This window comes from Plectropomus leopardus, chromosome 2 (genome assembly GCF_008729295.1).
Source record: "Plectropomus leopardus isolate mb chromosome 2, YSFRI_Pleo_2.0, whole genome shotgun sequence".
NCBI classification, from domain to species: Eukaryota; Metazoa; Chordata; class Actinopteri; order Perciformes; family Serranidae; genus Plectropomus; species Plectropomus leopardus.
The window spans coordinates 25549025-25575376 of record NC_056464.1 but is presented as its reverse complement, the minus strand read 5'-3'; the positions used below and the strand labels follow the sequence as shown (position 1 = coordinate 25575376).

The following is a 26352-nucleotide window of genomic DNA, read 5'->3' as shown; positions in this document are numbered from 1 at the left end:
GGCATTCACATTTAGACAGATTAATGTGTGCGGGAAGATGCACATACACACCAGTAAATGGCATTGCTTACTGAAAATGATGAAAGGAATCCATAATATGAAGAATGGCTGATGATGATGATGGGCTTCCTTTGTCCTCACATGGCAATAAAGTATATTGTCACCTTACACTTTCACTTTCCAGCATGATCCACAGCCATCGCCCACCAGAGCATAACCTTCTGTGTAAGCTTGAATGACATGTACAGCCATTTTATATAGTGCTACTGATATAAAAGAGTTATTTTTATGGACAAAATCCATCTCCTTTGTCCTCTTATGCAGTAAGGATTAGCCTGACTCCTTTATGTGTATGTATGAACATGTACAGTGTTATATATAACCCAAAAAGACAGCGGGTGGGTGAGTCAGAGGAGAGGTACAACATCCTGTACAGACACTGATTTCCTTTCAGGCTCTTTTGAGTGTTTGCGTGTGTTGATTTGTCCGACCCAGCCCTCCACAGGGAGGTTACAGCCAGGAAGGCTAATCAGCCAACGCAACACTCTGTTCTGACATGCTAACACAGACCTGCACTATGACACAGAAGACTGGTTTAACATTTGGTTAAATGCTTTAAAAAATGTTTTGTTCAGTTAAAACCTCTATTAACCCTTTTAAGATTGAACATGTGTTGGGTGTTGATCTTAAAGGGCCAATATGTGCCATCTAACCTGGTTACCCTCCTCCCAAGCTTTGTTAGCTGAGCGCAGAGAGGACACTTAGGTGAGCAGGTTTTTCTATTATGTTTAACTGGTTAAATGTAAATTATGTTGAACTACATTTAACTCAACCTATGATTTGTCAGATGACACACAAGACATATGGCAGTTTAAAGACTTCAATATACTTCAGACAAACTGGATCCTACAACATGTTTCTACCAGTGACAGCTCCCCTTAAGTGAGGCCAAAACATCTCAATCGCCTTCTGGTGGCTGGCTACACTACAGGTCATAAACCCCGCCTCCTCCATGTCAGTGGATGACACATGGGCCAAACTAAAAACTCAAAATACACCTCAAACAAATTTTTTTCCCTAAGATGGTTTCTGTCATTTGAGGTAGTTCTTTTTACACTGATGTATGTTTAAGTATTCATTTTTCTGATAAATTTTGTTTTAATTAATTAGTTATTTATTATTAAGGCTATACAAATGGGGTTAGGCAGCACGATTGAAAGCTGTGTGTGCTAATCAATGTGCTCATAATCAGTGGCGCTGCTCTTGATTGGCGGAAATTCAATACCATGGCTCCACTTCCCAGTTACTGGGCAGACTTTGGCTCAAAAAGACAAAGATGGCAGCGGACACATCCAGGATTTTTTGGCTTAATATTTGTACAGTGGGAGGAAGTGAAGACGCATTGCGAATCTTTATACACAGTCTATGATTTATGCCGAGCTTAAGTGTTTGTACTTAATTCTAAATGGCCATACTCTGAGCCTGACATCATAGCCTTCTCCTGTCACTGCCTCTCCAACCCTTTACCAAGAATTGTGACCATTTGGGTGTCAACTTGATGAACTGTACAAATGGGTATATTGGCACACACTGTCTAACTGCCTCTATTTGAAGGAAATCATTTTGTTATACTCAGTGTAGAAGCAAAATTATGTACCCACATCCAATCTAAACTTGGAGCAGGTGCTGAACCAAAGGTAAGTAAATAGTCAACTGATGAGGAGCTGTGTTGCCTGAAAGATCACCACTACTTTGGTGCATTAAATAAGTGAAAACTGGAGCCCTGCAGTGCGCAAGTCATGTGTGCAAACCTTTGCTCACTGGCCAACTGTTGCATGAAATGGGCACGGCTGTCAGATTGTCCAACCAGTCCTCCAAATTAATCAACTCAGTACGGCATCATTTGTCTGTGCCTTCCAAAACCGTTACAAATTTGAATCACAATTACTTCAGTCACTAGGCTTTGTCACTTGAGTGTAAACATGTTGTTTTGGAGAGTTTGATGAAAAGAGTGAGTGTATCGGATTGTCTGTTTCAGAAAGTGACAAAAATAACTGCCGTCAGTTAGGAGGCTTTAAACACTATTATCTGATGTGACAAGCTCTTCTTATAGATATTCTGAGGCCTTACACTATGGGAGGTGACTGCAATATACAGTGGCAACTGGCCATAGCAAATTGTAGAGTACAGATCATGTCATGAATATTCAAAATGGTTTGTCCTGTTTGATTTTCCTCACCACAAACACAAATGGCCTTGTGAAACTAAAGATACAGCATGATGCATACTTGAAATACACGTTCGAATAACTTTCAGATACATGTAACTAATTTGCCAGATGCCAGATTCATAGTACATTTTCCACCCTGCCAGAGTCTGAAATCCCAATCGGGCTGATCTCACAAAGAAGCCATTCACACTGATATGCGCGCACACACGTGCACACATGTACACGTACGCATGCACGCACACACACACACACGTGCACACACACACACACACACACACACACACACACACGCTCTTTCAGTCAGTCTAAACTTTTACCGAACTTGAACTCCCCCAAAACCCTGTGGTGACCGCATAAAAAGTAGTTCTCAAGTTACAAACTTGCCCAAAATAGGCCATAAGTACATAGTACTGCTATTTGGTGACGTAGATTATACTTTAGAATGGTTACACACACACACACACACACACATACACATGGCCCATAATGAATTCAGTACCATGCTTTAGAGAAAGAGGGCATTGTAAAAAATAACCTAATAAGCAAATAAAGGTGTTTAAATACACTGTAATCCATGCAAGAATAATACAGCCAATTCTATTTTGTTCTTAATAAGTCATTAGGCTGACACACAGTTTAAAATCCACAGACCTACAGTCCGTCAGACTTCTAAACAAAAGGTTCAGGAAAAACCCTCTAAAGCAACGCGTCAGTAAAGACGCCACTGGGAGAGATAGTCATCCTCCAAAGATGACTCATGCTGTACACAATCCCTATATGCACACATAAAAAAGGTATCCCACAAGGACCCTTTAAACCCCTAATTTTTAGAGAGAGAATCATCATTATTTCAGGCCGGTACTTTTTAAAATACGGGTCAAGATCCGAAACGAGCCACAGGCCTGTTTCTAGTGGGTTCCCGCATGAAATAAGTAATAATATGCTTTCAGGGAGCGTTAGAAGAACTTCTGTCCCTTCCTGGAATAGGAAGAAAAAAAAAAACTTGAAGGGACGTCCTCCAAGTGCAGTAGTTTTTGGAATAGCTAATCTGTGTACAGGAAACAGGCGCTAAGACTTCTGGCGCTAGTGGGCTGAGCAATCAAAACAATCTCTCCATCTTCTGATTGAGGAGAAAGGGAGCTCAGCCAGACTCTTCAACACACTTCATCAAGGGAGAGGAGAGGGAAGTAGAGAGGGGAGAAACAATTGCAAAGGAGAATGACAAGGGATGAGGTAAAGACTGATATCAGGAGCGGGAATGAGGGATAGAGAGAGTGAGAGAAATATATATATATATATTTGTTTTTTGTCTTAGCTAGCTACTCTTTTCTTTCTTTATCGTCTCCTGTCTTATTTTGTTTTTCCTTCTTCCTCCACCTCATCTTTTCTCCCCCCCACCGTTTGTCTTATCTTCAGTCCTTTTTCCCTCCTTTCCCTCTTGAGTCCTTGCTCTTCTCTTCTCCCCTCCTCCATCTGTGTGTTATGAGCAGAAGTTGGGGAGAAAGTACGTGGGATTTTCCCACAGCTCGGCAAGACCAGACCCAACCCCACACAAGTGTGCGCACACACACACATGCACGCACTCACGCACGCAAGCACATGCACGTACACAAACACACACACACACACACACACACACACACACACACACACACACACACACAGTTTCTGTCTCTCCCTCCACTCCCTCTGTCTCATGTCAGAGGGGAGTCTTGAGGAAAACCACCCATATTCCACCACCGAGTAATCTGTATGTTTGTTGGAACTTTTTGCCGCTCGTTCCACAGACATCAACTTTGCTGCTGCTATGGCAACAGAGTAATTAGAACAGGGTTACGGGATGAAAATATCTCTGCCTTTTCAATTAAAACACTGCAGCTCCTATTAAAACATTTAATTTGAGAAATCCTTCTAATGAAATTCTTACAAAAGGCTTTAGTTTCCACAAGATGACACAGATGTTTTGCAACTGTATTAAGAGTTTTGTATGTATTTCCCAGGGTCGTAAAACTCCATGTTTTATGCTTTATCTTGCCATCTATTTTCCGTCCCTTATTCGGGTCCAGGTCTAAGAAAGACTACCCAGAAGTCCTTGTCCCCAGCCATGATTGTTGACTTATTCTGAAGCATTCCCAAGCAAGGCGGGATATTGAAAACCTTTAAGCACATTGCAGATGTCATACTTTGTCTTACTCTTACTTGTAAGGAAATCCAAGATACTTAAAATCCTTCACATGGGGCAGCATCTTGAAGAGCCAGGAGAAAGTTTCTACCCCAGTTGAAGTATTTTCAAGATTTATGTCTAATCAGGCCATCCCTAACTCTTAAATCATCTGCAAAAGCAGAGATGCAATCCTGAGATGATCAAAGTGGACACATTATTCCTCAGCTTTGCCTAAAATATTTGTCCATAAAAATAACAAATGCAACCTTGGTGAGGCATCTATTGCCCACTGAGGATGTGCTTGACTCTCTGACTCTAGTTACACAAATACCACATACTGTCCATCCAAAAAAACCTCCCATAGAACAACATCACAAACGTACTCTGCAGGTTGCAAAATGCTAGACTGCACTGCATTTTCAGTTGAAGTACCAATTAGACCGGGGCTTTTGCTTTGCTGAGAGATATTTCATCTTAAGTCTGTATCCTTCCAACAACACAGGGAAAAAGGATGTTATCCTACTGCAAGCAAGTTGCTAAATGTTAAACTTTAGACTAAAATTCGTCTAGTGAAATCTTCAATGTGAACTAACCTTAGCTTTATGTGAACCATGAACTATATGTCACTTGTCATTGCACAAGGCCTGCCTGTCAATTTATCCAATTGGACAATGGGGAAAAACACAAATGATGTTGGATACTTCTACTACAACTAAGGTTTTATCAACAGAAGGTGCTCAGGACACTCCTTGAAAAGACATGAGGAGCATAGAGCTTTAAAATGGTGTTTTGCAGACGCAAAAGCAGCAGGCAAAAAAGCTTTACTCTTATTGAAAAGAATTACAAAAAGCCACCCCACACTGCTTGAAAGTGCTTTGTCAGATTGGGGGTGTAAGCCTTTCACAAAACATCCATCAGTGTGATGCTCTAATAGCTGGAGTAAAGCTTCTGCTACTTTTTTTAAAAATGGAATTGACAACTTTCAGAAATAACCAGAGCCTTCAGCATCTCAAGGCAAATTTCATCCCTCTGGGCAGCTTGCCTCTGCCAGAATGATGGAAAAGGCTTCCACTGAGTCCTCTCCTTTACAACCTTAATGTCAAGTCTTCAGGTCCGCAACTCAAGGGAGGGGGACCCAGTTCCCCTATTACAGACATGTTTGCTCTTTCCCCAAAACATCAAACAACTGACCATCAAATATATAAAGTTGCAATAGATAAACATGAGTACGATTTTCTCTCGATAAACTGGTTGGAAAGATAATTCAGGCACATGTTGACACTGCTGCCTGTGTCTCAGAGTGCAGCTGGCTTTGAGTATGGGTCTGTACATGTTGGTGCAGGTGTACATAAGTGTGATTCACCTCTGCAGCCTGTGTCTCCTGGTGCAATAGTGTCAGCCCCGTCAGGTCCTCCAGGAATGAGTGCGAAGAATTAAACACCTTGGACAAGAAGTTGAAACCTTCCCTCTCATAGTGGTCCAGGACCTGGAAAAAAGAAAAAACAAAACAAAATCAATGAACAAAGACATTTCCAGTTGATTTTTGAGGAAATGTAATGTCTGCTGAGAGGCTAACAATACATCCATTGTGACTGAAAAAAACTGCATCTGTTCAAGGTGCATATTAAGTATCATATTTTGGAGTCAGTGAGCCTGTATTTACACCTTTATTTATTATTCTCCCCATTAATTTCATGATAAGTCTTTTGTCAAAACAAATATCAGAAAACAGTGAAAAAATTCCAAGAAATTGTTTCTAATCTAAAGATATTCGGTTAATTCTCATGTATGATAAAGCAAAGTATTAAATTCTCAAATTTAAAGGCCCTGACACACCAAGTCAACCATCAGCTGCTAGTGTGAAGACGTGTTTCCTCTCAAATAGGAACATACATGCTAGTGTTCCATTGGTTGCAGTCTTTGCAGTATGTTCATGTGTAACTATTTGGCCGAGACACAGGCGACATGAGGTGACACAGTTGGCCTTGTCACAACTAGTTCTTTGATGTCAGTCTGGTACATCTTGGCCCGAAGAAGCAAAAAAATAGTATAACATATAGAGTAAAAATTTTAATCAAAATAGTTGATTTTCTGTTAATTGGTTAATCACCAATCCTTAAACATTTGAAAAATAAGTAGCTGTGTTGTATAAGTTGCAGAGGCATCAAACTATTAACACTATACATTTAGACTACAGCACTTCATAGACTTGAATGGAGGATGCCTGAAGGATAAGAGTAATGTCCCTTAAAAGTTTCTATTCAAGCCACAAAACTTAAAAAAAGCTTCTTAACATAAATTAACGTCTTCACCTTTTACTGCGCTTTCAGGTAAAACACTTCCCAAGACATCTTTGAGTGTTTTTTTTTCTCCACCAAACATTACATGCTTCTTTTGAACTCCTTTTTGAGTCTAATGTGTACACTTTGTGTGGACAGCTACAGTCACGCTAATGCATCACGACATGTCCAATTCTGTCAAAAACATCATACGATGGCAAACAGAAACTTTCTCTTAAAAGCAGATAATAATAAATGTTTAGTGGTACAAAATAAAAAGGCACCCGCTGGTCCATAGACAGCCTTTTGAAACACAAAAACCACAAATCAGCACCTCTGCAATCATCCTGACATGTCTTCCTTGATCTTCTACTAGCAGCGACTTCAAATACCCACACCTTCTTTCCAAAACACCCCACATACACACACACACACACACACACAGATCCCCTGCCCTCTGTGCTACCTTCCTAAGCTTGGCCGAGCCTTTCATGGACGCCCACAGACCCTCCTCTGCAGGTGTAGGGTTACCTCTGCCTCAGACATCAACACAATGTGTGCACCAACGTCTGAGTGTGGGTGTGTTTGAGTGTGTGTGTGTGTGTGTTCGCAGACTGACCTGGCGTCTAGTCCTGGAGCCAGACACACCGCACACAATACACACTGACGTGTCCCTCGTTCATCTTTTCAACCTCTCTTTTCTTTCCTTCCTTCTCTTTTATTTCTTTGATTCCCCACTTCCATCCGCGGGATCCGTTACACGAGACGCCAACAGCCAAAACCCACTTTGTTGAAATATAGATGCTCATGACTCAGAAAGCAACTTGATAACTGTGATGATCTTTTGATAAAGTTAAGAAAGTCCTAGAAATGCACACAGACTCGTTACATCATTTACTTATGTTCAAATCAATAGCAGATAAGGCCGTAACCGATGACTTCTACAGTATTCAGTCCCAAAGCACGGTTTTGGCTTTGGAAGTTTTAAATTGTAAAAAGTAATCTTAAAATCCAGATTTAAACACATCTCCAGAGTATCAAGCTTCAGCATCATGATGTATCTCCTACTGAAAGAAGACAGAAAGGCGTGATCAAATCAAATCACACAGGGTTAAACACTGTATTTAGGCAGTTTTACTTTGTTGTACAGCTCATACAATTTGATAGAAATAATTTGTATAAAAAATATATTTTAAAAGGATGAGAAAATATTATAGCATGTGGAGCATCAGCTGTAAAAAATAATGGATGTAGTTAACGTGACATCACCCACTGGTTGTGAAGCCAGAAGTGGCCACATTTGGACAGGAGGGTTGTGCTGTGGAGAAGTGAGCAGTGGATCTGACGGAGTAGGTGAGGAAACTATCTGCAGACAGCCTGTCACTCAAAACGGCCCATCCTTGAATATAAATAACTTCAAACCTTGCTAAAATATTAAAGGGTGATTTATATAAAAAATTGCTCCCCATATAGTTGTCATAACTGTTGAAATTTGCTGTAGAGACCAAAACTGTCTTTAAACCCAGGCTGTAAACATGTTTATTCATGCTGTACAGTTGGGCTTTTTAACATGGGTGTGGGGGGTGGAGATCGATTAGTTTCCAGAACCAGATTCATGTGGCCATTTCAAGAACTGCAGTTTTTGGCTCTTGAGTGTTGGCTTCATTTTTCTGCCCCGGAGGTTTCCACTTGAAAGCATCTAGCATCTGACTAATTTTAACTGCACAGTCCCAAAACCGTTGTGGGAAATATGCCATAAAAGCATTAACATATGTAGACACACACAGAATGGAAGAGGCTTGACACATTTACAAGGTTTGCTGTGTTAATCAGGCACCAGGTTTCAGTAGTGATTGCCTGCTGTTGACGGATAGCACCAATTAAGCCAAGCTACAAACACAGTCATCAACATCTGGATTAGATGGTGTGCTACACATATGTGCACACATGTGCACTTGTCCTGAAACTTCCTTCCTTAAGGACTCACATTAATCTCTCCCCTCAGGCTTTATGTGACAACGATGATGACTTCTGTTTGAAGATGTTTGTGGATCCATACTGTGGAAAGTGCCTACACATGTGCGTGAGTAGCATCCCTAAACACATCAAACATACCCTCAGTGACTCAGAGGGGCTTTAACTTACATTGTAAAGATAATGCACATTGTAGTTGAATTACATTTCAAAATATATATAGACGCAATAGGTGAGGGTGTAATGTGTAACAATTAGTGAAATGTTTAGTGGTTCTTGGTTCGTGGTTTTGCCATGATGTGACATTTACTGTACACTGTGAGTAAACACTTCCTGGTGATTCAGGGGTTTTGACTTCTGTTTTTAACATGTATGGTCAACACACCAGGTCAAACACTCACCTTGAAAACGCAAAAAAACTCCATACTGACTCATTAAGTACCCACTCAGGCCCTATGGTATTCCAGGGAATCAGCACACTTCACAGGAAGCAAAGCTCATTAAGTTTGTGTAGTTAACGCTCTGTGGTAGCCACCTACGTGTCTACAATATACGTAAAGTAAATATGTACAGAGTTCTTCATTCTAAAGTGAGTTTTGACATTTGCACATTGCTGGTATTAATTTAAGTATGAAATATTTTCCAAAGTCCAAAAAGATCTCTTTAAATTGCATAACTAAAGACATTTAATTTAAAAACCGGGGGGGGGGGGGGTTAAAACGCGTAAACCGCAATTGTTACACGTAAATTTTCTGTCAATTGGCTAATCAATTAAATGTATTATTGTTTTTAAATGTGTTATGCAGAAACATTAGAGGGCCAATGAATTAATTAGACCACTTTCCTTGTATACAATCAAAGGGTGCTGGGTGTTAAAGATATCGGCCGTAAAGATGTCTACCTTCTCTCTAACAGAATGAAACTAGATAGCTTTTGGCTTGTGAGCATTTTCATGTTGGAACTATTGTTCTTCTACCAGACTATACCCACTGACTGTATCACCGCACAAAAAGGAAACGACAACTACTCACGAAGACAGCCTTGCGCTCGTGACAGCATGAAATGTAAAAAAAAGGCCTCCTTGGCAGAGCTGTAAGGTTAGCCAGCTCAATGGTGCTAGGTGAGTTAACAGTAGCTGTACGCATCCTTCTGCACGGTGATCGAGCTGGTGGATGTTTTTCAGTGGAAAGAAAATAGTTCCTGCATGAAACTGCTCACAAAAAAATCAAAGGATTATCTCAACTAACTGGGTCATGATTTCTGGAAAGAGACATTGCTGTGTGAGTACTTTAAATTTTACAGAGGTTCAAAAGGAAGAAATACCTTGAAGTTATTGTTCAGATCTTTTGAAGTGGGGTAGTGTGGGGTACTTATCCATAGATAGTATATGAAATTATATCAGTCCGCACGCTCCCGCTTTTGAGAAGCAAACACGAGTACTGACACAGAAGCTAAGCAATGTACTGATATGGATGAGTGTCAGCGATTAAAAGTATTTTAGCCAGCTAAAAAAGTACAACTTAAAACAATCAATATCAGTTTAAGTGTATAGTTCGATAGGGCGCGGCATGTGCAAAAAGGCTGTGTTCTTGCTGCAGTGGCTGTGGGTTCGATTCCCAACCTGTGGCCTTCTGCTACATGTCATCCCCTTTCTCTCCCTATTTCACACTAATATCTGTCCTGCAAATAAAGGGAGCCCCCCAAAAAATTATCTAAAAAAAAGAAGTGTACACTACACGTTGAAAGTATAGCTTTACCTTGCCACCAGATAGCAATTTCCAACAAGGAACTGACATTATTATATCACTCTCTTCAAAGCCAGACTCCACTGAGAAAAACAGTGATTTAACCCGCTGAACACAGGAGCTGATGGTCTAATGCTGCCTCGTTCAATTACTTTTTCTGTGTGACTTTGGCGTTGAAAGGGGTTAGTTTGGATTCACCAAAGGCACACAATAACACAAACTAACTTACTGATCAAAGCAGCGGACCAGGAGCTCTTGTGTTTAGCAAGCTAAAATGACTGTTGACTGTTGTCAATGGAGTCTAGTAGATTTGATGAGAGCGTGTTGAAAATACTCTCAATATTGCGTACACTGAAACTACTGCATACTGACAGACATCTACTGCAGGTAATACAATGACTATGGGTTAGTGCATCATACAACCCTACTTAAAAAAAATCTGAACTATCCCTTTAACAGAGAAAAATTGAGCTGTATTATTGTCCAGTTTAGGGTCTTTTCAACACTTTGCACTACAAATGTGAAAAATGTTCTTGCTATTAATAGTGGTAGCGTATTTGGTAGTGTTAGCACAAGTAGTTGTAGTAAGAGGTGTCTGGCATGGTGGACAAAGCCACGTCAGCTGTGATTTACTCTCTGGCGTGTAGTTTTATTGGCTTGCAGCCGCAGAAAGAGTTAGGAAACACACACACACGCACACACACAGAGTAAAAAGCCCCAACTCTACAGGAACTGCTCCAGCCCAGACAGGGGCTGAATTGTTTTGTTTCCATAGTGACCTGGCAGCACACAGCTGACTGCGGCAGGAATACACACACAGTCAGACATGCACTCACTCACACACACATACACACAAAGCAGACAAAGACACACACGCATTACAGTGAGCACACTGATGGATGGACAGAGGGACACACAAAGAGAAGAAAGATATGGGGGAGGGAGAACAGGAAGGGAGAGAAGGTAAGATGGAGGAGAGGAAAATAGGGGAAGTGAAATAGGAGTCGGTTGGAAAAAAAGAAAAGAGTGAAAGGCAGATAAGCAGCAAATGCAAAGCAGAGGAGGGAAAATGTGTGTGGGCGGGATTAACGGAATCAAAACACATTCACCAGTTTCACTACATAACCTTTATCCCTGCCTCAGCAAAGGATCGTCTTTCCCAACTCATGTTGTTCATTGTTCCCGACTACACAGGCTTTACCCCAATCCCTATCAAACCTTATGAACCCTCCGCACAGACCGAATAATCTCATCAGTCACACGGGCAGAAACATGACACCATAAGATGGGGTGGACCTTCATAGTTTTTAAGGGTTTTTTTTCTCAGAAGCAGCGTAGGTGGAGAAAAACTTTAAACTTTTAAAGCTAGCCAGCTCCCTTTTCCCTCCCCCCTCACTCTCTGCCTCTTGGTTTCTCCTTCTGTGTCTCTCTCACTCTGTCTTCACATGAAAGTGATAGATCTGGGGCTTTATGACCTCTTTATAGACACAAAGGCTGCATTGAGATCAGGGGAGAAAGAGAGAGAGAGAACCAGCTCTCCACTCATCACAACACCCTTTCTCCAGCCCTGTACTTCCTCTCTTTATCCCTCCACCCCTCCTGCTTTCCCCCTCTTTTTTTTTTTTTTTTTACTTTCCCCATTTCTAACTTAAGCTCCCCTCTGGTGTTACACTTAATGTACAAGAACCAATCGCACCACTGGACGCTGCTAACCACTGGGCCACCTGGGTGAATGATTGGCCAGTTGGCTGTGGACCAATGGTGGCGCAGTAAAAAGACACAACGGCAATTTCCCACCCTGCTTGACTGATTTGGGATATGTGGACCCCTTAACAACCCATCTTTACACGCACGTGCACACACACACACACTGCAGTGGTGGGAGCTAATTCCACTCATACGACAGTCACTGACATCAATGAGCAACTGCTGCCTGATTGTTACCATATGGTTTTACCCGCTTTTCTGTGTGTATGTGTGTGTGTGTGTCTACAGTATTCCTCAAGGAACAACATTTCAACACAGCTCTACTGACTTAACAATGTGGAAATGGGAGAGATGGGAATCCCCCGATTTCTGCTAAGGCTGCAATTTGTGTTTCAAAACGATGCTGTTACATAGAAACAGAATCTAATCTGACAAGCAAATATCAGAATCTGGCTGTATGCATCAATGTGTCACTCTTTCTTATACAGTTTAAATTGCCCTGGACTGTATCAAGGTATTACAGTGTATCCAGTACTCAAAACCATCAAAAAATAAAACACTCCTCTTTCTAATAAACTGATACGGATATGCGGTATTGTATGTATAGTAGTGAGCAGCACGCTCCACCAGAGGTCAGTATCTACTCATGAACAGGCATCAGAGCTGAAATAGATGGCGACTGCTAATAGCGGTGATAACATAGGCCCCCTGGAACGTTACACAGCTCTACTTCCACTTTTTCCCCGTGGCCACTTATGGTATTGCAGAGAAAAAAAAATCCCCCGAGGCCCAAAAAGCATTTTCTTCATGGGCCACCGTTTGGTAAAGAGACATCTGTAAAACTGTTGACAAGACACCTTGAACTGCAAAAACAGTCAATTATGAATCTTTCTATCATGAATGTTCAATCCTTGGAGGTTTTGTATTTGTAAAACTTTCGAGGAGGCAACAACAGCAATTTAGAAATCCTTGACATCATCAAAATGTAAATTCATGAGTGGTGCAGGCACAGAGATGAAACACTACAGCTCATATTCAGCGGGACGCTTATCCCAGAATTAAAGCAGGAGGCTAGAAACTTTTTTTTGGCAAATGCACCAGGTGATCTGTCATCTGTCTTGGGGTCCGGTGTCTAGTTGTTATTATACTTCCCTGAGATAATGCTATAGGACTAGTAAGACAAAAAATGTCTTCTCCCTCTGTTTGGGACTATTGCCACATGTAACTTTATCTTGATATGATTTCTTCCAAAAACAAAGCAGTTTATTGACCACATGGTTTTACACATCGCCTCCATTCAGCCCACTGAAGTCAGTATCCACTGCGGCAACAAGTGTCATAGGGTCCTTTGGCAAGAACAATGTTTATTTCCTATCTAATCATTATTCTTTGGACCACAAATATTTCCCAGCAAGACTTGTCTCAGTAGGGTAATTGCATATTAGAAACTCAGCATTGTAAGCTATAGAATGTGTGATCACATGAGCATTAATAACCTGTTTATGCAGCTTATCCCAGTATTGATCATATTCCGGATACGCCGTTTACATGAGCACGAAGAAATAGTGTCATTCACATTCTGTGTTTACATCCCGATCTATTTAAGAGAACTCCAGCTAGTACATACAATTTTCTTATAAATGGAATGTGGTGTTGACGCACTCAAAAACCTGATAATCAACAGGTTATTCATGTCCATGTAAACAGATTACATGTGTGCTACAATGCCTTCTATCACCTTTTTTACATATAAACTATCATATATAGTATATCCCAGTGGAAGATATGAAAAAATAGATACCGCCCATGTCTATGTCAAAACACTGTCTTCTTAGCAAGCTGGATTTAAAAAAACCCCACATCATTTTAACTATTCAGTTACAACATACACTACTTACAATGGGTGAACAGGCAGTGCATTTGTCGAAGGCCAGGCTGGCAGGCAGGACATTGTCAAACCTCGAAAGAAAGCCTCGGATCTGTGGGAAAGAAATCAACATGTCAAAAACTGACATTAAACAGAGGACCAGAATTGCAGAGCAGCACTCCAAAGAGGCACACTCCTTTCAAAACCACATTTAAATGATTTTGAAACACTGATAACTTCAATCATGTAAACACTAAAAAGGTCTCTAACCATAAAGAGATGCAATGGAGAAAAATAAACAGTATATGGGATTATTCAATGTACCTTTGGAACAGAAAATATTAAGTTTGAGAGAGGAATATAGTATCCTGAAGCAATTATTCTTAATAAGCAAAAGTCAATGTAACACTAGTAAAGCAGTGAATACTAAATGTGAGCCTGAAAATTTTGGAAGCAGTTTGACTTTTTCTGTTTTCAACATTTTAAAATCAAGCTAAGAGCGCCCTCTGGTGCCAGAGGGGCTACAGCCTTTTTCAGTGAAACATTTTCAGCACTTCTCTCACTGCTGAAAGCTTTCACTCCTATTCCTGGCTACAGTCATTATGGCTAATTACTTTGATTACTGTCTAAAGAACCCCCTCTACTTACACACACATTCACACACACCAACAACTCAAGCGAAAAGTGTTAAATTTCGTCACAATATTTTTACCACCCCCCTCCTCCTCTCTCATACCCACATCCTCCTGTTTTTTAATAAAAGTCTTAGCCATTATGTTTGCTGGTGACGCACGTACTCCAGAGCCTGAAGTGACATCCTGCTGGTCATCAGATGGTGAAGCATTTCGAACATTTGTGAAAAAGTAATGCACAGCACGTGGACTGGGGTGGAAATCTGAAGCTTTCAGTTTTTGGATGGTATATTTGGGTATTAATGACGGTATGACGTCCGCATGCACCCCCATTCAATCACCTGTCATGAGGTGAAATCTGCACTGTCACGGCCTGCATGTTAACCTTTAAGCTATAGGGTTAAGATGTACACTTCTAACTCTGTGACTGATAATGAAATACAATGTGATACAGTGTGTCATCATGCAGCGCATTTCAATTTAATCCAACAGCTTTAGCCGGAGGCTCGTTTCATTTCACTATTTCTCTATTAATTCCAGTTCTTGACTTTTATATCTTCCCATCTGTGTGCTGATTATTTCAACTAAAATGGCAAATTCAGGGACATACAAAGGATTGAAATATTAACTGCAGTAACAGGCCGTACAGATATAACACAAATGTGAGAAGACGACTGTTGATAGCAAACATGTCCGGTGGACAAATTAACAAATGGAGGGGTGAGAGGATGAGTGAGTCAGACAGACCAATGGGAGAGCGTGGGTGAGTGAGATGGACTTGAACAGACGAGCTGTGCATAAAACTGCACAATCATTACAGAGTGTATATACTGAGTAAAGGAGTCCAGGTATGTATGAACTGGGTATGAATAAAATGTGTTTTCAGCTGACCATCAGCATACATTTAGAGCAGATTATTTGCTATAAATATATTTCAGAGATTTTTTCCTCATATTTTTAGGAATTATTGATACATACTTGTGTTTTTATTATGTTCATTTTTCATTGTTCCATTAGCTCTTTGGTTGTTTAAACTGATATGAGACAAAGTTGTTTGGCATAAGCTCTGTGAAGATAGCTTGTGTTCAGGTCTTCATTGTGCTGTTATCCTGTGGATTTTCTTCTATCTAGTTTTCTTGAAAAATAGTCTCATCTTAAAATAATAGGATGCATGCCATAAACTGTAAAATAATAATTTAAATTTGTCATCTTTACAGATAATTGTAGAGATAACCCATTGTGTTGTATGAATAATAATGAATGATTTGAGTATACTGTCTTATCATCTGTTATTTCTTTTTAACATATTTTTAACATCTGTTTTGGACTTAGACAAACAAATTTGCCACAAAACAAGCACAGATCATTTCTTGGGATTTTAGAGACGGTAAAGAAAAACACTGCTTTGTTTAAGGGATGGAGCTTAAAAAGTTTCAAGCGTCACAACAACACAACAAATTTCAGGCTCAAGAGTTAAATGTACATTTACAAATCAAAACATGTTACAGAACTCATAAATATTAAGTCCTCTATTGGCACAGTCTTGTTCAGACTCTTGTAAATAAAAAAAGATATAATGTAATATCTAAAAACAACCACAGGCTGTCACTGTGGCACCACAGAAAAGAAGCCCGCAGTTTCAAACTACCTATCTGCAGTGTGATGTAAATATTAGTGGTGAATAGCGGCTGAGGGAGCAGGCATTACAGGCATAATATATACGAAGCTGGACAAACACACACATAAATACACCCTCATGCATATATCTACCCTGCATTTCTCCCTGCATCATTATCTTATTCTCTTCCTTTCACACTCTCTCTTCACAAACAAACACACACAGGACAACACATTTGCATGCCACTTTTCTCTGGTTTATTGGGTTGAAATACCACGAGCAGCTGAGGTGTCAAGCAAATGGCAGGAATTCAGATTCTCAGGGTGATGAATACTGATGATGATGCAAATGGAGGTGGTGAGATACTTGAGGATGTGATAACAGTAAGCAAAAGGGCACAGCTTGGATAGCTGCAGATTATCTACTCGTCTGCTATTTTGTAACTGCCCCAGTGCGATATATAATCATCATTGAAATTATCAAGCTAAGAAAGTTTTTTGTATAAAGAGAAGCATTCTTGAAAAAAAAAAAAAGTTGTAACTACTGTCTTTTTCAAACTAAAGTTTCACCATTTACCAATGCTTTCAACAGGGCTGCCCTTAAGTTCTCAGTCAACTAAAAGAGCATTTACTGATTTATTTGTGTAGGTTTTTTATCCTTTGGCTGACTCGAATGCTTCCAAACCTCAATGACTGCCATGTTAATCAATGTCAAAATCAATATTCGAATGATTCTTTTTCATTTTAATATGTGTATTAATGCGATAATCCCAAATAGCACAAAAATCAAGAAATGGTAATCTGACATTATCCATTATGCATCAACATTTTTACTACCAGTTAATCTTAGACAGGGTCATTTAATCAAAGTGACAGATCTACAATCACCTGAACACTGTGAACAGCACCTTTGCCGTCTTCAAAGTATTCTTTTTTTCCAGCTAATATGTCAGATGTTACTGCAACCTGCAAGCTATCAAAGTGGCAAATTGTCATGTTTTTTAGGTGCCTCTGCTAAAACTTATGCTAGTCCAACTTATGCTGACAGTTTTATGGTTTGAGATTGCTTTATCTGGTCTGATCTCAACTCCATAGCTCCATGACCTGAAATTACATTAATGTTATTCTTCACAACAGCACCACTTCAAATCCAGTTATGGTCATTTATGGTGAGCCACGTGGCTTTATCCTTGGCCCACGTCTACTGTTGAGCATGCTCATTCATAAAAGACCCAATAACATTCATTCCAAACAACAATACACAGACACGCATAGCTGTAGTTGGTTTTATAACAGATCTTCCTCTCGTGGTTAAAGGTTCTGTATTAAACATTTCGAAAGTCCTTGTTGTTAAAAGGACAGTTCACCCTAAAATCAAAATACATCTTTATTGTCTTACCTGTAGTGCTATTTATCAATAAAGACTGTTTTGGTGTGAGTTGCCAAGTTTTGGAGATATAGTGAAAGAGATACGAAAAAGACCTTGCTGTGAGCAGTTTCATGTAGGAAGTATTTGTTTTCAATTAAACACCTAACAATTGTATCACTGCACGTAAGGAAGCGTGCATCTACTGCTAGCTCACCTAGCACCACTGAGCAAGCTAAAGTTATAGTTAAGCTGAGGAGGATGCAATTAATGTTTATATTTTGAGTAGGGCTGCCCCTTCAAAGTTAGAGGCTCAAATTGTTCTCAAGTTCCTTCTGTGAGACAAGAATTAGTTAGCGCACCCCACAGTCCCTCAGCCTCACTCTGAGCCACTAGGACACTACTTCACAAAGAGGAGAGTGGACAACTCCAGAGATAGACCATGCAAGAATAGCCAGTGCTGATGACAAAGGCATTCAAAAAACACAACAATCAGTACTACGTGTTACAACGTATTTAACGGCTTCACAGACCACCGCTGTCTGCAACGCTGCCTCTGTTAAAAGGAACATAATTATGATCTACACCGTCGCCTTGTTTTTGTTGTGCGAAACTTTTGACTCAGACCTCCAGTGCTATCTATAGGCTGTATTTATACTATCATAGATGATGTGTGGAAGTAGTGGAAGTATGAGGGCAGTGACATTTGCAACGTTTGAAATGGACAGAAATTACTCTGTACGTAAAAGGAGTATAAATAAGTTTTAGTGTGTGTGTTCTCAAAAATGTATCCCTAAGACCTTATAAAAGAGTGTTTTACCAGAGAAAACTGCTTTTATTTCCATAGAGGTAAAGAAGATAAATAGCAACAAAAACAAAGAGGTCCTTTCAGAATTATTAATAGATATGTTAACACGGACATACATTGAAGGGCATTGGCAAATGAAGGTGAAGGGGCAAACAGCACATGTCCTCAGTATAAAAAACACAAGGACACGTGAGTGACTTTCAGTGTGTGCATGAGTGTGTGAGTGTATCTCACCTGATGTGGTACGAGACCCAGAGAGGTGGGGGGTTCATTCATTCTGTCGTCACTGCTGCTGGCCACCGCATAGCCTCTGAGAATGAAGAGAAAGCTAAAATTATAGACGTGACAACTTCTCTCTTTTTTTAACATTTTTCTTTTCATACATGAATGAAACCTCAATCTGCAACAATTTCCTGCCATGCCTTTGAAAACTAGAATTTAACCCTTTGAAACCTGGATGGACATCATTTTCCTGAGCTGCATCCAAGCACCTACAAGTTTTTAAACTCTAACACGCAGAGCAAATTGGTTTGAATTTTTTCGAAAGCATAAGGAAAAAAGGCAATGAGCGACTTGCCAAAAAATGTCCCACAAATTGCAAGAAAATATTCAAAATAGAAATGTAAAAATAAGATGCCAGGCAAAAATCACCAGAAAACTATATTTACAATTATATGTAAAATTATACATAATAATTATATGTTCAATCAAATCATGTTAAAGAATTGATATCACCTTTTAAGCGTTTTTTTTAAGGTCATTTAGTTGTTTTTGTAGTTTTTGTTTTTACTTTACTTTTCTCTCTTTCTCTCTCTCTGATAATTTTCAGGTCATTTTCTTCTACTTTTTACTAATTTCATTTTTTTCTAAATTAATTTTAAATTTTTCATTTTGAGAGAAAAGTGAAGAGTTATAGGTCAAGTCTCCCACTCACACCCTTCCAAGGTCATCATACACACATATAGTATAGTATATACATATACACTAGATTTGCAAAAATAAAAGAGCAGACAGATACATTTTATTAGATATTCTGTACATGTTAAACCAGACAAGCAATTCCGAAAAACAATAATTATTATTATAATAAAAAAAGAGAAAACGTGAGTTTAAATGGTAGATTGTAAATTCTCTTCTTTAATGTCTCATTGCTATGGTTATGGTAGTTAAAGGGCTCAAGGTTATTTTGTTATTGCAAGAGGAGGTATAACTCACGAAAAAGGCAGAGTCTCCATGTATCTTATAAAAGGGGTCCAGGTTATAGTGAACTTTTACTGAGATCCTCCAACTGAATTTTTAACTTTTTACTTATTTTTGGCAAATTTTGTGGTCATTTCTCAAAGTCGCTCATTGCGTTCTTCCCATGGTTTTCAAAGAAATCAAGCCAAATTGCTCAGGTTTCAAAGGATTCAATTTGACTGAAAGATGGAAAAAAGCAGTAAATCTCCCTCAACATCCCACAATATCACACATTATGAGGCATGTACAAGCCTAACACCTAACCTATTACACTTCTTTTTATTATACACAGCTGCAGCAAATCTACATGTAAAGTCACAAAATGGTAAATTTTGTAGCATATATTGAGAACTAAGAGATCCCATTTCCATGAACAGAAAATAGTTTTACATGTTTTACATTTAATGTTTTTAAACATTTGACTCTCCTTGGATAACAGTAACGAACATATCAAGTCACACTGAGCTCAGAGTGGTTTTACATAGCAAGAAACGCCTCTCAAAATGCTGCAACATTAATCCTTATGTGACAATTTTTTAAAGGTCATAGTCATTCATATAAACACTACAGGAAGGGCCTTAACAAGGATAGAGAGATGGAGGAAACAGGTTTAAAGAAAATTGATAAAACACAGATATGAAGTGAAAAACGAGGACACAGAGAGGGCAGATGCAATGCAGGGAGATCTTGTTGTAAAGCAAGTAGTTATACAACTATTGAGGTACAGCGTGTTCATAAAACCTTGTCTTCTCTTCTTTTCTTTCTAAGCTTTATATCCAAGATAGGCAGAGCAGCTCTGTAACGGCTTATAACATCTCAAAACACTTAGAGAGAAAACGGCTGTCTTATCAGGCCCAGCAGGCGGCCACTTTAGTATGACTTTCACCGATACAGGCACACACAATTACATTCTCACAAAGACACATCTGTGCACTCTTAATAGGCATAAAAACATCCCCATCAGTGTTAGTTAAGAAAAAAATGTAAAAAAAACTTTAAGAGTTGAAAATATCGAGCCAGTACAGATTGCCAAGTGAACTTGAGAGCTGACTGAATCACAGCGTTTGAGCTGTGAGATGGGATTATTAAATGCAACAAAGCTTCTACAGTGAACACAGATTTTTTGGGCTCAAATATATTCGGGGAGCTGTGCGACAACCAAATTTAGGATACTACCTGCAGTGCAGTAAGACCTCAGCTGCAGTACTGCTCCATCAAAAGGCAAAAATAAGCAAGTAAAGCTTCCGGAAAAGTTTAAGAGCCACAAATTAAAAGACACAATCTCGTTTTAAGCCTGGAGTGAGTTATCAGCACACAGCTCTGACGCAAGAACGTCCACTGGTGATTAGGGTGGCTCACTATGAAGGAGGAGTGTCTACTTTGCAGAAATCTAACTGTTCTCAAGGATCTTACAAGTGCACCATTTACATTTTCAATCAAGCTAAAATGGCATAAATTCAGCACAGTCCTAAGAAGAAAATGTTGGCAATGTACAAATATGTTACATGTACTGTATATGTATATATCATACTAGAGATAGATAGACTAGATAGAGATAGACTAGATAGATAGATAGATAGATAGATAGATAGATAGATAGATAGATAGATGGATAGATGGACAGATGGGGGTTTTCTCCTTTTCCTCTGTATTGATTGCTACATAAAGCAAACACATACAGTACTTAATACAACTAAATACCCAGATCTGTTTATGCATGGCCAAATCAGTACTGTTTTTATTACTAGCACTATAATACCAAATAATAAGCCCACAGTATATAACAATTGAAAGTGCACTGTCCTTACCCTTCACTGTGCTGCAGGATGGACACCATCATCTCCACAGCCAGGGCTCCAGCAATCATGGCCAGGCCTGGTCTGCTGACTGTGCACTGCTGATCCAGAGTCCGATCCCTGGTCGACTGTTTACATAAAAACGAAAAACAACAACAATAAAATAAACAGCTAATAAATGACACCATGGTGACAAACGGCATGTGTTTGACCACATGCTGTTCCACTTTGCTTAATTTCACAGACAAGAACCACTTTTACTTTCATAACATGATCCAAAAATGTCTATTCAGTCATTCAGCAAACTCAACTAAAAGGGGGCTGGCTGTGGCTCTGATTCAAATGTTAACATCACTATAACCTGTGACAGAGAGCTGAAAGCACATGGCATTTGTAGAAGTCAGAGCTGAATGGCACAGTTTCCAACAATTGGCGGTAGACTTCAATAGCTGATGAATTGCTTTCATACAATACTCATATCAAAAGGTCACCAAGGAGTAAAAGACCATAGAGAGAAACAAAGAAGGTACGAAAAATGGACAGAGGAAGACTGTGGGCGGTGAGAAGAAAGGAAAGGCTGTTTGAAGCATCTCACCCTTCTTTTTTTACTTCATGATTAAACAGCTTGTTGAAAAGCTAAGATTTCTGCAGCTTATGACAATAATTACAAGAAAACTGTCAATGTTATTCATAAAAAAAAACTTTAAAATAATCACATTACCATGCAATTTAAAGCTGCATCAATTTTGATCAGTTTTTTTAGTCAGTTGGTGGCAACGGAACAGGTTCTGAACACATGACATACTGTCAGCTTGTAAAGTTGATATGGATGTTATCACAGAGCAATATCAGCATTTATTTGGAGTCTTGTTCCTGGGAAACTGACAAATGTTAGTCCAATATTCACCCCTTTAAGCTCTGTCTGGGTCTTTAGCCTCTAAATGCTCCAATATGTCAACCACTGGGTGGTCACGTAGCATTTATTGTTTTAGCAGAGCTTTTTTTTTCTTCTCTGAAAACAGCTGCCCGCTGTAACTGCAGACAAGGCTGCTGAGAGAGATCTTTGCACGCTGAAAACAACAATCCAACACAAGCAGCTCAGCTCAACAGAGCTGAGGGGAACTGCAGAGCAGGGGTTTAGTTCTCTGTAGGGTCGTGATTAAATGTCTATCCAAACTGAGTTTGTTTTTTTCCGTCCAAAATTGTTGCATGTCTAAAAAGAGACACAATCTCACATTACGATTTATGTTGTAAATCACGTTTGCACACTGACTCCGAAATCCAAAATTGTTACACGTCTGAAAAAAAAAAAAAACACAGTCTCACATTACAATTTATGTTGTAAATCACATTTGCACGCTGACTCTTTCAGCCATCATTTAAAATTTCAGATCAGGTTCGATTTTCTGCATTTTTACGTATCGGTCAACAAGCCTTTAAAAATGTTTGACCAAGAATTAGTACAGAAAATCTGGCAGCAGGACACACTTACAAAACACGAGAGATCTATCTATATCTATATCTATTCATGACTCAGATAGTGGATCTCCAGTAGTGGGAAGCAAGCGAGCACGTGTCTTTTCATTTTGTCTCGTATTGCAGATTTTTGCAACAAAGGACAATAAAATGAATGGGACTCCATGTGCAAGGTTTCTGTGCATAACACTTTTTTGGAGGAACGGCTTGAAAAATGCAAACAAAAAAACGGACTCAGTGTGCAAAAGCCTCAAGAGCGACACCCTTCACGTACAAGTAGTAATCTGTCCATTGTTAAAATTAACAGAAGTTTTAAAAATGAGTGTGAAGAAAGCACATTAAAGAATCATTCTGGCTTTGTGTTTATTCTTAAATGTTGTCACATTTTTCATGGGTGTTTGTTTTAAGTGTATAACATGGATTAATGGGTGAAATGCATGCTTGTGATATGTGTATTTTCCTCACATCTCCTGGTGCAACAACATCGTTGCAGAAGTAGCAGCCCAGCTTGTGCCCTGGGATATTGGAGAACAGAGAGGATCCGGGGACAGAGGGTGCAGGGCCGGCTGGTGTGGAGGACGAAGAGGAGGCAGAAGAACAGGAAGTGGAGGAGTCTGCCCCTGCAGAAACACTCTGACTGACAGGCGGTTTCTTTAGGCCGTGGCGCATCACGACAAATGTGTCAAAGCCTAGAGCAGCGTTAACCACGAGCTGGGGAGTGAAAGACAACAATTATGCTGAATCATGGTAACAAAAGGTTCTTACAAAGCAGTGACAGAGACAGACCTTAAATAGCTTTGGTTTGATTAGGGACGGATCACTTAAACACACACAGCACATTTCAACCAAATCAAATTAACTAAATGACTCCTTTTACACAATATGGTTGCAATGTGTTGAGTCATTTCAAAAGGCAATGACCTAAAACATTAATAGGCTCTATATAATGTTGAAACCATCCAACGGAAACAACGGAAATAAATTGTAAAGCCAATTCGCAGTGAAGTCTGAAACAGCCCCACAGCACAAACGGCCAAATAGCCTCTCAGCTGAGCAGGACACACAGAAAACCTAATCAGCAGTCCAAAAAACACTTAACTGCATATAGCAATACAGGAGTTGCATCAGTGATACGACTGGAGGCATTACAAATAAATGAGACAATGTTCTATAATCTAACGTTGCCTAGCAGCTAACAGAATTCTGACTGGTAAACATAAAACCTGGCCGACATTATTGAGCCATTTCAATTTCCTGGCAGAAAGTGAAATGGTTTCTAAATTTCAAGTTCCAGCTTAAAGTAAGTAAAACATGTTACACATTCATAAATGTCTCCTGCCATGGTGCCGCACTGACTGTGACTCAAGGTCCTCTAGATCCGCAGAGCAAAAAGATCTGATAAAAGCCTTAATTTTAATTCCTTTAATCAACCTTAGTACCACCATCAAAATAATGCACATGAAAAAAAAACATGTTCTTTTTGAGTATATTTGTAATTTACCATACAACATTACAGACAGTTAACTGGTGTGTTGCATTAATTAATATCTTCTTTTACCACTTGGGTTTAAAAGAACTGTCTTATAAAAGTAGTTTATAGTTTTGGCTAGTGTTACAATATAGTGCTTAATACATATTAATTTGTCATTATATATAGATTCTGAAGATTTGAACAGTTTCAATAGTTAGATGGAACAAAAATTTAAACACGATGCCTTTGTTCTCTCCCATTGTTGACAGGTTTACCTTACAGATCTAAAGCCTCCTGCAGTCTGTGAGATCTTTGCAATCTTGTAAGTTCAGCACAAGCTACAATGTGTGACATGGATCTTAATAAATTTGGATAAGGCATCAAGTTTGATGTATACAGACTGTGCAATGACAACCGCAGACTACGACCTACCAATATTGACATCAATATGCAACAACAAAATGCCATCAGTGTGCATCATACATCTATGCCGCTATAAGTGGTGAGAGCAAAATGTAAACAAACAAATCGAGCCCTCACTATAGTGGCTTTTATGTGTTTCAAAAAATCAGAAGAGCAGGAGGTGGAGGAGGAGGACCGTTTTAGAGCCATGACCCAAGACATCGCCAAGTTTAATTCACAATGTTTATGGGACAATGGTCTGGGACAGCCCAAAATTGCACAGTTATACCAGGTTTAAGACTATTGTAATGCACTCAGTAGATTGTAGGGCTGTAGAGTCGGAGATTTGACTCATCAGTCGGAGACCCCTCAGTCGACTGAGCTTGCTTCAAGTGGAGCAGTCTTTTTTTTTTGCTTTTATTTTACTCGTAAGTGTGCTGTGCAGTGTACATCTAGAGAGTCGAGTCAAGTCAACTTAATACAACACAGTCAGCTCACCAAAAAATGTTGCTGCACGCTGTCAGTATGTCGTTAGCGCAGTTAAGATTTTTATACTATATTACGTGAATGCCGCTGTCACACTGAACATCCCAATGAGCTTGTTAAAATGTTAAATAGGAGGGAAAATACTGAACTGTAGAATATTCACATAGAACGGCCAAATCTGATTCGGCTGACATAATTCTGAGTCCAGTACAGCCCAGATAAGGCCTACATTTCATTCAAAATTGAGTCACAAATTTGTGAAAATCTGTGTTAACAAGCGCTTGACAAGTATGGCACATTGAGATGCTAATTATTGTTTGAACAGCATCATCAGTACACAGGTGCACCTTGAGAAGGTCACAATTAAAGGCCACTCATCTTGAGTCAATCTACTGAGTGCATGAAAAAATGTTTTAGATCTTTAACTTGAACCTGTGAAAAATGGGAGCAAAAACAAAAGTGTTGCGTTTAAGTTTTTTTCAGTATATTTTCCGCATTATAGATATACTGGTACCAGCTATGCTTACTAGCTCACTCTTATAGTTAATATTTACTACAGTCATTCTGCTGTTCTCTACTGCTAACCAAGAAAGAAAATTAATTGTCGCCAAGCCCTTATTTTTAAATTACATTTTTAACTTAACTTTATCCATCTGGTATTAATCTACTGTATCAAAGTTAGGAATTCCAGTACTATGACAATACTAGTAAAGTAAAAAAGAATGGCCCATTTAAACACCCAGTAAATATGAAACAACATAAAATCCTTTAGATGTCATGTTTCTGGCAACAAATGAGTATAAACTGAATATTCTTCAGTCTTCAGGTGATAGATTTTCACCTTTGCTCTGCAGCTAGTTGCTAATTTTCTCTGTTTGTTTATTTCGGTTTACCAGAGCTTTTTGCTGAAATAATAATGAACGTGTTTAATGGGGGACATGACACTGTAGCATACAGTAAATGTGCAAACCGAAACAACATGCTACAACAGGCTAAATAGCTCCAAAGATGTGCAAACCTGAGAGATAATTATCTGAGCATTTATCAGTGCAAGTACCTACTTCTACATTACATGTTGCCATTTGATCCATTG

At 39.3% G+C, this 26352-nt stretch overlaps 1 protein-coding gene across 1 annotated transcript in view; it reads right to left on the bottom strand.

Moving 5' to 3' along the window:
* atg7 (ATG7 autophagy related 7 homolog (S. cerevisiae)) overlaps positions 1-26352 on the bottom strand; it is a 79468-nt gene that overhangs the window by 28462 nt on the left and 24654 nt on the right. Inside the window, exons 14-18 of the mRNA XM_042506622.1 lie at positions 23366-23611; positions 21437-21552; positions 18624-18699; positions 13998-14078; positions 5758-5880 (exon numbers count right to left, since the gene is read on the bottom strand). Of these exons, the coding sequence (XP_042362556.1) occupies positions 5758-5880; positions 13998-14078; positions 18624-18699; positions 21437-21552; positions 23366-23611 (642 nt within the window). The remainder of the gene's footprint in view (positions 1-5757; positions 5881-13997; positions 14079-18623; positions 18700-21436; positions 21553-23365; positions 23612-26352) is intronic.